This window comes from Fragaria vesca, linkage group LG7 (assembly GCF_000184155.1).
Source record: "Fragaria vesca subsp. vesca linkage group LG7, FraVesHawaii_1.0, whole genome shotgun sequence".
Lineage (NCBI taxonomy): Eukaryota > Viridiplantae > Streptophyta > Magnoliopsida > Rosales > Rosaceae > Fragaria > Fragaria vesca.
Genome location: NC_020497.1, coordinates 18601348 through 18613054, shown reverse-complemented (window position 1 = coordinate 18613054; position 11707 = coordinate 18601348). Strand labels below are relative to the sequence as shown.

Here is an 11707-nt window from a genome sequence, read left to right as displayed (position 1 = left end):
GAGAGAGAGAGAGGGAGACAGAGAATTGGTGTAAAGGAGAGGAGGGCATTTTAGGTACATCGTAAAAATAAAATAACAGATTTAGCCTTAAAAGTGGACTTATATGAGTAAAACTGTTATGGTGGACTTATGTAGGAGAAAATGTTCAGAATGTGACTTATATGAAATTTTCTATAAGGACTAATGTTGTAAGTAAAAGTTTACAATTTTAAGGCCTCATGTTACAACTTATAGTGGACTAATATTACTACTTTGTTTGAGGACTTATTTTACAGCTTTAGGACAAAGTTGATGCATGTCATGCATATATTAATACATAATAGAATTTTCCATAGAATTGACATATATGCCACCAATAACCACTTAAACAAATGTTAACTACTCAAGTTCCAACTATCACTTTTACCTCGTAAAAGAGTCTATGACGAAACCGTGTAATCTCGTTAAAAAAAATAACTAAAAAACTAAAGAAAATCTTAGGTGCTACAGCCGCACCACGTGGCTCATGCGACGGGCCAACCACGCATAGACATGTGTCGATCTTTATCAGAAAAAAAAATTAAATAAATAAAAAACAGCCCAGAAGTCCTCTGGAAGTTACATTCTCCTCCGATCAACCCAGACCAAACCAAGTCCTTTCCCTCTTCCTCTCCCAGCCTTCCTCAAAGCCGCCACCTCCATCTTCGTCACCTCTGACGACGAAGACGACTGTGTCAAAGACTTCTTGGAAGCGCGTCTTGATGCGTCGGGGCCGAGACGGAGGCGGATTTGTCAGGAGGTTGCGGCGTAGAAAGGGTGGAGCTGTGATGGTCAGTGGAGATAGTGATGGTGGCCGGCGAGGAAGAGATGAGGGATAAGGTGATTATGGGAGGCGAAGATGAGAGATGAGGGATGGGTTGGTTGGGTTAGAGATTGAAAACAAGAAGAAGAATGAGTGTAAGAGGGTCGGCGGAGAGATAGGAGCTTGAGGGTGGAATTATTACTCAAAAGGGGTCGGCAGAGGGAGAGAGGAGGAGCAAGGCTTGGTCTAGTTTGATCGGAAAAAAATAAACTCCGGCTTCCTTATTTTTTCTGATTTCAACAATGTTGGTTTGGGAAAGATTGACACTTGTCGATACGTGGTTGGCCTGTCGCATGAGCCACGTGGTGCGGCTATCGTACCTAAGATTTTCTCAAAAAACTATCACGTGTATTGCGAACATGTCGTCAATCACTCACAGCTAGCTCTAGATTTTGCAGTACCTCTACCATTTCTTCATCCCTCGATCAAAACCTCAACGACACATCCGAATGTGCTAAAGTTCTCTCTCGCTAGCTTCTCTTCCATAACAAATTCGTCTTATTGATCTGCACTAGAATTTTGGACACCATGATGCCGACATCATCTGTTGCCAGCCATGTGTGATCGATAAATATGCCAAATTGGCAATGCCTCAAGATTATTTGATCCAGCAATGAAAAATACAGCCACAAAGTAAGAGAAGTTGGAGACACTTGGCCGAGGACAAGGCATAAGCCTTTGTCAAAAATTAGGGTTCAGTTGGCATATGGGTTAGCTAGCTAGGTGGGAGCAATTTGCCAACAACATATATAACATATATATATAGAGGGCCCTTCCAATGAGGGATCTCTATTTTTCATCACTTTTAGGGATAGGTTCACATCATTATATCTGTTTTTTAATGGGCTTCGATGACAGAGATTAAAACAAAAAATTAACACTTATGTCAAACCTACACCGTTCAAGATTATTAAAAATAAATCCCTCATTTGGATGACTTAACGATCACCAAATTTTCTAAAAATTTGTACAAATGATCTACTCATATAGCCCAACGAACTGAACGGTGAAGATTTGATTTTGTGATCAAAAAGTTCGTTAAAGTCTCGTTCATGGATTCAAGGGTTCAGGGTTTTGCAAACCAAATTTCTGAGTTAAACCCTAAACCCTAATTATCACGGGTCCTCTTGAGTTATTCCCGAAGGCTCACATCATATGATGTGTAGCAGAATCCGACTGCCTAAGCTTCTCTTTCTTCTTGTATGGCGTCAGTTGTGGTGCATAACTCCCAACTCCGAGGAGCCATTTCGAGAAACTTACCCATAATCTCTACTAACTTCCATGCTTTCTTGCAACACCAAAACATTCACCATCCCACCACAGAATTCTGAAGATGCAAGCATGTCGCCAATCATTCCCAGCTCCGGATAATGTACGAATTCTGACATTTCCTCATTACTCAATGAACTATCCGCATGACGCCTTCCGACCATTACTAGATCATATTCCCCCCGCGAGTTCAAAATTGTATCCATAGCCTGTACAGTGTCCTCAACCTCGATATCTCGCCAATTCAAGCAGTCATTCATGTTATTCCTCAGCTTAAACTCATCCACCATCGACTCATCCAGCCTGATCTCCATCTTCTCATCTTTAATCTCGCTTAATTTTTTCCACAATACAACAATTCTGTACACTGTGAGGACAACGTTCCGGTTGCCTAACATACGTGTCGCTAAGGCCAACACCTCGCGGTCATCTGGTCCGCCGATGAAAAATGTAGCCACATTGTATGAGAAATGTGACAAGGTAAGCTGCATGGGCAACCCTCTTTCAACTAGTATCCCAACTGTACAAGGTGAATGTTCTTGCACGTTGTTGTTAAATTGTCGTATCGCAACAGTCAAACTGGTGCCAACCATAATCTGGTGGTTTTCATGAAATGGGAGGATAACCAAAGGACAAAGGTACGTGTTTTTCATCCGCTAGACGGCAAATAGTCTCATGCATCGATTTATAGGGCGCGATCATAGTGAATGATTTGATCAAGACAGGTCCACTTTTTCTGAGTAGTTGGAAAATGCTTGCATCATATGATGTGCCAGTGAATTTATTCGGCTAAATCTGTTCCCCTCCTTCTTCTTATAAGGGACTAGTACAGGTATCGTCCGCCCCAGGAGCTCTACAGCTTGGACAATGTAAGCACAAATAGGGCTTGCTTCTGTTGGATTTGAGGCTTCTAGGAGAGAGGTGAGGTTACGGATACTTTCATCGTTGTGAACACAACAAAGAATGTTGAAAGGAGAGTTGGGTTGAACTGATCGGATGTTTCTAATGCGTGGGACTTCAGGTGATGGCCCGAGTCTCAGATGAGATCTATATGTGAAATATACAAATGCTGTTGAAATTATGTTCCCAACCAACATAGCTAACAGCAGTTGAGTATATACGGCATCATTTAGCAACTGCATAAGATAAACATACATTAGTAGCTAGGATAAATTAATCCAAATTACCACTCAACATCTTAAGAAATTAAGAAAGGAATAGATAAATGTGCGCATATATACCTTACTGTGCAGCCATCGAGAGAAAAGGGTCAAATCTATAATACCCTTGATATTCATCATTATCCCGAGTAAGAAACTATTTCTCAAACTAATTTTGCAGCACAATGCAGCCGTGGTAACTGTCACAATCTTAACCACATATGACGCACCAAGAATGGCCTGCAATGTGCAAAAACTCTTCCAATCGCTAATCGTAAGTATGTTTGCATAGAAGCCAATACGTAAATAGAACACTGGAAGAAGAAGTTCAGAGACCAAGAGTTCAGTCTTGGCTACTAATGTTGCACCCAAAGGTGGTCCATTTGGTATGACGAACCCTAGAAGTACAGGACCTAGAACAAAGGTGCAACCTATTGTGTCAGATATAAAGGATAGGAATAGAGCCCCAACTAGTATTGCTACTACATAATGCTCTTTTACTTCTTGCTGTCCTTGTGGTGTTTTCTCAACAATTGATACCATAAGCGGGCGTATGACAAGAACAATGAAAGCAGCCAACGCCACTGCAGAAATGAAAGTCAAAGCTCCGTAGCTTGCCTTTTCTTTAGTAGCTATCTCTTGTACTGTTGAAAACAACCATTGTATCAATTCAAAATGCAAAGCAGAGGACATGGCAATTTGACCTAACTCAGAATTCATAAGGTTGAGTTCGTCTAAGGCCGGAGCTACATCAGGGACGAAAGTGAAAGACAGAATAGAAAAGAAAAAAAGGGGGAAGATCCCTTTTTTAATTCCGGGAATGAAGCTGGCTAGCGGGTATCCAAGGCCCAAGGTTACTGCAATGGTGATAAGGAGCCCTGGAACACCTATCTTGAAAGAAAGCTTTGTCCTTCTAGCCATTCTTATGTCAAATTTTACCGCAGTTATGAACATGGATAATGTAGCTCCCAACAGACCCATTGTCGCCCACAACGACGCATCTTTCAGGTTTAATAATTTGTCCCTCATAAACTGGTTGCGCCCTACCAGAGAAGGCCCCAAGATAATGCCAGCCTGATCAGAGGAAGAACCAACAAAAACACTTGTTTTAGAATGATTACTGATTCATAAATTGATTGAAAAATAAATATAATATAACCCACAATCGTCGAGGCGTGAAAAAGCGCAAGTACCAGGAGATGACAAGTGAGTTTGGTCTGTCCTAGAGGCTTGAGAAGAAAATAAAGTAGCCGGAAGGTCACAATGACAAGGATAACTTGTGCTAGGGTTGCAGGAACTGTATAGTCCAAAGGATCTTCGTGAAACCAAAACCCTCTCGAAGCTGTTTCAGCCGGTGGCGCACAAACATAAGTCGGTGCAAACTGCTCAAGTTGAGCCATTTCTGTGCCTCCCAACAACTTGATTTTGCAACAATCTTATTGCTGAATGATCCAGGTTATCATTTTACTACTGGGATAATTCATAGGGTTGATACTGGTCCCGATATTGGCCCCTATGAATTATCCATACAGAAATTTCTGTGTGAAACAAACGATCAACAAAACAAATCTTACTCGGTGAATATGAAGGCCTCGAGTCGATAGTTGAACCAGGCCATTGAGAATGTGATGGTGTTCATTCAAATGCGCGGTAAAAGTTTTTGTGGCCGGTTTACTTATCTTTTTATATATATGAAGAAAAGTGGAAAATGTAGTCCACAAGAAAATTGGAGAGAAATTGAAGGTTCACTGGGAACGATCATCAAAACTTATAACCGATTTGATTATTCTCGTAGAGTTTGAATGAGTTGATGATGGAAAATCGAACTCTATTTTAAGTTTTTTTTTTTTTTTTCCTAAACCTAATTTCTGACATTTTCTCACCACCTGGAGTACGTAACCCAAGCACAGAAACGAAACCTCGATTTTCAACAGTCTTAATTAAGAAAATCTTACTTGAGAAGGACTAATTAAGAGTAGTCATTAGTCATTGACTAAATCTTTAGCATCTCAAAACATCATTTCCTTCGTCACTCTTGCAGGGGAAGCAAATCTGCTGTGCCAAACCTGTGCCACCTTCCAAATTCTGACACTTGTCTCTACCCCAATAGAGCTTAATTCTGTTAACCACATCGTTAGTTTTAATAAAAAATAGATAAAAAAAAACTTAATTAAAGATTACAAGAATCGATGTTCGACTCTACCTCTTCCTCTTTCCCTCTTTGTTCTTACGCTTCTTTGTTCTTCTTTCTCTACTTCTCTGAAAAAAAAAAACCCAGTATATTTCTCCTTCTCTCCAACGACATAGCTGCCATGGTTTTAGTTTTTCTTCTTGTTCGTCATCTTTATGGCTGGTTTTGGTCGACATTTGAGTGATTGACTGACGAACTATGTTTTCAAAGGCAGACATATCTTCTGTTCTTGTTTGTAAACCCATCCTAGTTTCGAATCTATGTTCGTCTATCTCTTTTGGCCTCACGAAAGAGAGACATGATTGCGATGAGAAGAACTGAAAAGGTATTACGACGAAGAGGAGGAAGCACTACAAAGATGCGGAGGAGAGACATGATTGAACCTGTTGTGTTTAACTCCCGTAGTGAGCTACTGGGCTTTTCTTTTTATAGGTTAAAGTTTGATTTTGACGAGTTATGATTGGAATTGTTGGGATGCTGAAGTGCACATTAGGTATTCAAGAAGTGATGTGAGATATTGCTGGAGGTGATATCTATGTGATTGGGAGAAAGCTAGGTGTGCCTTGGCTTTGGTTTATTCTTATGATGCTGATTGTTTCCTTGGCTGAAAATGATGACAAAACTGGACTCTTCTCAATTTCATATGACAAACCAGATGGTCCCTCGTCTCTGATTAGGCAAATCAGATCATGAACTTACATAGTTACATACTTGCCTCCCTTATATCCTAAATACATGAGTCATGCATTCCAAAATGGACCTATTCTAGCTTGCATAATTAGCATTCAGTACCCTGAAAACAATCAGTTTTTAGTTTCCTGTAGCTAGAGCAATGAGTCATCACCATATGCATCTATAATTCCTTGCCCTTTAAATAACATGGTTATTTGGGTTTAGCTAAATCAAACTTCTCATCAGTTTTGATCCCATAAGAAATAAAGCATTCCATTCTCAAATTCCGGTTTACAAAATTGATGGGAAAATGGTACATGTCCACTAAATGACATTTAAACTCACAAAATGGTGCATCTTCTACAAGGAACAAACAACACTTGTTCAACATGCTCCATTCCAATGACTGGAATCAACTCTTTTCTAACCTTGGAATGTACATAATCTACTTTTTCATTACCTTCAACAGGTTCGAACTCCTTTTCTTCCGCACTATCATCTTCAGCCGAAGTGTTCAAGTCAATTTCATCTAAAAAATCCAACTTTCGACGTGAGTTTGCTTGAATATGAACCTCTTCGCAACTATTTTCTGTGTCCATAAGCTTCAGCATTAAACCAAACAAGAATAAAATGAATATCAGTACATAAAGAATGTATATTAGTATGATATGCATTCCAGAGAGTAAGATGACGAACAAGAATAATATTTGTCATCCACAAATATGAAAACAGAAGATATGTCTACCTATGAAAACAGAGTTCGTCAGTCAATCACTCAAATGTCGACCAAAACCAGCCATAAAGATGACGAACAAGAATAAAAACTAAAACCACGGCAGCCGGCAGCTATGTCGTTGGAGAGAAGGAGAAATATACTGGGTTTTTTTTTTTCAGAGAAGCAGAGAAAGAAGAACAAAGAAGCGTAAGAACAAAGAGGGGAAGAGGAAGAGGTAGAGTCGAACATCGATTCTTGAAATCTTTAATTAAGATTTTTTTTTATCCATTTTTTATTAAAACTAATGATGTGGTTAACAGAGTTAAGCTTGTTTTGGGTAGAGACAGGTGTCAGAATTTGGTAGATGGCACAGGTTTGGCACAGGGTTTTTGGGCACAGCAGATTTGCTTCCTCTTGCAGGAGCAAACACGCGTTACTGCATTAGCATTTTACTACACCAGAGTATGAACATGACGTCGCTGATGCATGCCATGAGCCAAAAGCTAAAATATTACACATACGTTGGTTAAGGGAGCAACGAAGGCCGACCATGGTCTCCGGGTACATTTTGCACAACGACAGTGCTAGACGTCGTAGACGTACTCACGTACAGATCAAGAAGTTATAGATGTACGTCTATTATCATTAAGTTATATATTCATGTAATTAAAATATATCTCGATGTTTTGAATCATCTTTCTTTTTTCGCTTAAGGTAGTAAATGTACGTTTGTGTCCAAATACACATAATCCTAATTGATGATGACTCCTAATTAGACGTCATTAGTCACTGACTAAAACTTTTAGCATCTCAGAACACCCCGTTTGGTTGTTATCAAAAATGTTTTTGCCTTGAAAACAAAGTAACATAGACAAACCACCTACACTCTACTTCACACTTTAGCAACCACATGCTTGCATCAGCAACCACGCACTCTCGGAATATACCAAAGTATATGAAACATGTCACTGATGACATGAGCCGAAGCTGGTTACACCACTTACACGTACGGTGGCGCCGTCACTGCCGTGGTGGTGGATCAACAACGAAGACCCTAGTCTCCGGCTCCGAAAGTGACACGTGCCTCACATGCAATTGCTTACGAAAGTCAGAAGTCTAACTCCTCATTAACGAGGGCGAAGGCACGTGGAAGGCGTAGCTTCATTCTTAGCGGAAAAGGAAACCATCCGTTCTCCAGTGGCACAATCGTAAATTTCACGACTTTATCAGGGCATTACAGGGAAGCTAAAAATAGCAGGACACAGATTGCTTCAGTCCCAATACAGTGACGCGTAAAACGGGTGGTTCGGGAAGGTTCGGGAGAACACGTGGCCACAGGATCGGGGCCGAAGCGCCACGAAAGCGACTGATAACGCGCCACGTCACTTATATCCATAGCCGCAAAAAAGAAATAAAGCAATAAAAAAATATCTGGAGGATGGAAATATCTAGAGGAGAGAAGGCTATAAATATCTCCCGGAGCTCCCAGTCCTGAAAATTTCTGGATTTGCTTAGAAGCTTATCGACTCTCTAAAACTCTCTCTTTTTATAGTAGAAGAACAAACCGAGCAAAACGCGTACTGCGGTGTCGTTTTGATTGTGGAAGTCCGATTTTCACGGGAAATCTTGGGATTTATCGCGAACGTTTCACGAGGTTAGTTGTCTCAGCCTTTGATTTTCTCTTTCTTCTCTGTTTGATTTACTTGATTTCATATATTTGCTTAAATTTTGAGGTTTGGGATTTTGGGGGTTTTCTGTTCTGTAAAAATTGGGGGTTGGAGTTGTGTTGGGATTTATATAATTGTGTTTCTTGAACCCAAAAGTGGTATAATTTTGGTTACTTGGGGGCCAAGTCCCTAATCTTTAGCTTTTAGGATTTGATTTCCTACTTGGTGCCCAAGAAAACTCCGATTCCTTTTTGGATTAATTATTTGGTTTATTTGGTCGCTATATATACAAGTCTAGCGGTGGTTAACAAATCTTTTTGGTTATAGTGCAGATTGTGAAGAATCCAAGTGTTTCAGGGATTGAGAATATTAATATAGACCAGCGAAGAGTAATGGGTGCTTATAATCAAGGTTCGAATGGGTTTTCGCAGCCCTTGGATAGTTCTAGGAAGAGGAGGCGAAGTAAAAACGATGCAGGCAGTGTTGAGGAGACTCTGTCGAGGTGGAAAGAGATTAACAGGCTTAAGGAGGCTGGGATCTACGGTGATAAGATACGCAAGGTACAGTCCAAGGGGTCGAAGAAGGGTTGTATGAAAGGTAAAGGAGGGCCGGAGAATCAGCGGTGTAATTACAGAGGTGTTAGGCAGAGGACGTGGGGGAAGTGGGTTGCAGAGATTCGAGAGCCCAACAGAGGGAGTAGGCTTTGGTTAGGTACTTTCCCCACGGCTGTTGATGCTGCGCTTGCTTATGATGAGGCTGCTAAAGCCATGTATGGTGCCAATGCCCGCCTTAACCAGCCTAATGTGAACAATCGCAATAGTTATGTGTCTTCTTGGAATGAATCGTCACATGAAACTTCGTCAGTTACCACTCCATCAGGGTGTTCTACGGTGGCGAAACAAGGATGCTGCGAGTCTACTACGATGTCTAATCAGTCTGATCACTCCGAGGTCTGTGCAGAGGAGGAATCCGTTAAAGTGAAAACCGAGGATGGTGAGGGTGAATTGACTAGTCGTGCTTGGTCTAATGCGTATACTGAACCCAGTGCCTCTAATGCCACACAGGATGTAGATGTGAAAAGCGAGGTTCCTATGGATCACGCTCATACAGATCAACCTGGTGTCCAAGAGCAAGCACTTGACTGGATTGGTTTTGATGTCAATTATTTGAATCAGTTTTCACTGGAAGAGCTTCTCTTTGTGGATGACTTAGTCGGCCCTACGGATGATAAACCCATTCCTACCCTGAAATTGCAGCAAGATACAAGCTCTGATGTTGGTCGTTCTCAGTTTGCGGACACGGCCCCTGTTGAGAGTGCCACGCCGTCGAATTCATCATACCAGGTGCAGTATCCAGATGGCACGACTTCCGGGAGTGTTCAGCATATGGACCAGGAGCCTTCTGTTGCTGACTATGGCTTTGATTTGTTAAATCTTCAGTTGCAGGATGGTAATGTTGGGGTAGACAACCACAGATACTTCAACATGGATGATTTTGATTTTCATTTCCCTGGAGGAGCTGACAACTGAAGTTGATGAGGGAATGTCAAAAGCTAGAGTTTGTGCAGCCTGCTCCATTGGCTTGGTTCCATATCTTGTGTTGATAATGGATTCCAGTAGAGTTGTGGTTACATACTTAGTAGGGTGAAATGTTTTTTGCTCCTGGGGGTTGATCGTGTCAATGAGCTAGTTCTCTGGACTTTTAGACGAGAGAATGTAGCATCGAGGATTTTTATGTTTCTCCTCCATGAACCAGTTGCTCTGACTATGATATATAAGACAGCCCATGAACTGATTCTTTGTTGTAGATGGGATGAAGTGAGACAAATTGTGTATAACAGTCGTACTTGATATAAAAATATGCATAATTCATGAAAATATGTTAATAAAAAGGAAAAGCAAAAGCATTGTTCTTTCTTTGCAGCGTTTCTTGTTCTTAATTGTCAGTGTTCTATAGCTAGATCGTAATCACCCTGCAAATTCTTAATTGTTGAAATATTTTCTGTATTTGACCAGTGGATCGTAATTGATAATTATTTTTCCTTCAATAAAAAGATATAAACAAGGCCAACACGCTGTTAGGCATTATGAGGATACAAAGCACTGCTATTCTCTTAACTTGAAGAGCCAACAGATTCTGGGATTATGTTGGTGATGCTTATGTTCACCGCCTGAACCAATAAAAAATTGATGGCAAGCTAGGAACTGATGTCAATTCTCACTGTAGAGCGTTGGGAGGAGATTGTGAATGTAGTGAGGATTCTGGAATTAGTGGAGCCCTCTATAGTAGCAAAGTTGAAACTCTATGTATTTGCCGCATAAAGATTTCTTCCAAACCGGCAGCATAGAGGATACATAATTGAGCACAGATTCAACAGGAGAGACCTGGAGGGCCTTGTTAATGGCATTGCGTGCAATGTCTAATCCAGTAACATGGCGTTCGGGGCATGCAATCTCTACAATTACGATGCAGCTTGGCTAAACTCTCACAGGTCGATCCTCCTCACTACTGTGCTTCTTAAGTTCTTATTATGATCCTCCATCTCGGAATCGCATTCTGGGTTCTTGGTTTTCAGAAAAACAGAGCCCTCTTCTTCTCTTTGTGGGAGCAATTGAGCAAATATTTTTGTTGTGCTTAAAGATAGAATTCTAATTAAAATGCAGGTTGGATGGATGTGGATGAATAGAGTAAAGTTGGTAGGAAGCAGTTCTCCTCGAACTCTCAAAGTGAGCTGGGTCGTCAGTGAGACATAATCCATCAAAACATTAATCCACTCAAAGCGGATTGGCCTACAATCAGAATTGGGTTCTTGTCAAATTGGGCCACGGTCGAATAAATTCGCGAACAAGATAGAATGGAAGTGGTCAAACAAGATTAGTCTAACTAATTATAATAAAGGATAAATAGGAGCACTTATCCACAACCAAGGATTAAAATATCTGCAATATATCCGATATATCACCCGATATCTCTTTTTTTGGAGTGACCGATATATTTAGAGGGGTAAATATCTTATATTTCACCGATTCTGTCAAATATCTCCGATTCCGTCAATATATCTCTAATATTTAGGAAATCTACGATAAATCTCTGATATATTAAAGAAATATACGATATATCTAGAGAGGTAAATATCTTATTTTCCACCGATTCTGTCAAATATCTCTGATTCCGTCAATATATCTCTAATAT

General features: G+C 40.5%; 2 protein-coding genes across 2 annotated transcripts; one reads left to right on the top strand and one right to left on the bottom strand.

Moving 5' to 3' along the window:
• Window positions 1-2826: 2826 nt before the first annotated feature.
• LOC101306097 (cation/H(+) antiporter 15-like) lies at window positions 2827-4670 on the bottom strand. The gene is made up of 3 exons (XM_004308911.1): window positions 4464-4670; window positions 3352-4344; window positions 2827-3246 (listed from the first exon to the last, which is right to left on the bottom strand). Exons 1-3 carry the CDS (start codon window positions 4668-4670, stop codon window positions 2827-2829), a joined length of 1620 nt encoding a protein of 539 aa, XP_004308959.1.
• Window positions 4671-8443: 3773 nt separating this feature from the next.
• LOC101291378 (dehydration-responsive element-binding protein 2C-like) lies at window positions 8444-10437 on the top strand. The gene is made up of 2 exons (XM_004307642.1): window positions 8444-8502; window positions 8843-10437. Exon 2 carries the CDS (start codon window positions 8908-8910, stop codon window positions 10042-10044), a length of 1137 nt encoding a protein of 378 aa, XP_004307690.1. The 5' UTR covers window positions 8444-8502; window positions 8843-8907; the 3' UTR covers window positions 10045-10437.
• Window positions 10438-11707: the final 1270 nt, after the last annotated feature.

Excerpts from the sequence above, each read along its gene's own strand:
- LOC101306097 (XM_004308911.1), bottom strand. The coding sequence starts at position 4,670 with ATGGCTCAACTTGAGCAGTTTGCACCGACTTATGTTTGTGCGCCACCG. Across the intron at positions 4,345-4,463 it reads AACTCACTTGTCATCTCCTG|GCTGGCATTATCTTGGGGCC; the intron begins GTACTTGCGCTT and ends TCCTCTGATCAG. Across the intron at positions 3,247-3,351 it reads CTCGATGGCTGCACAGTAAG|TTGCTAAATGATGCCGTATA; the intron begins GTATATATGCGC and ends TATCTTATGCAG.
- LOC101291378 (XM_004307642.1), top strand. The coding sequence starts at position 8,908 with ATGGGTGCTTATAATCAAGGTTCGAATGGGTTTTCGCAGCCCTTGGAT.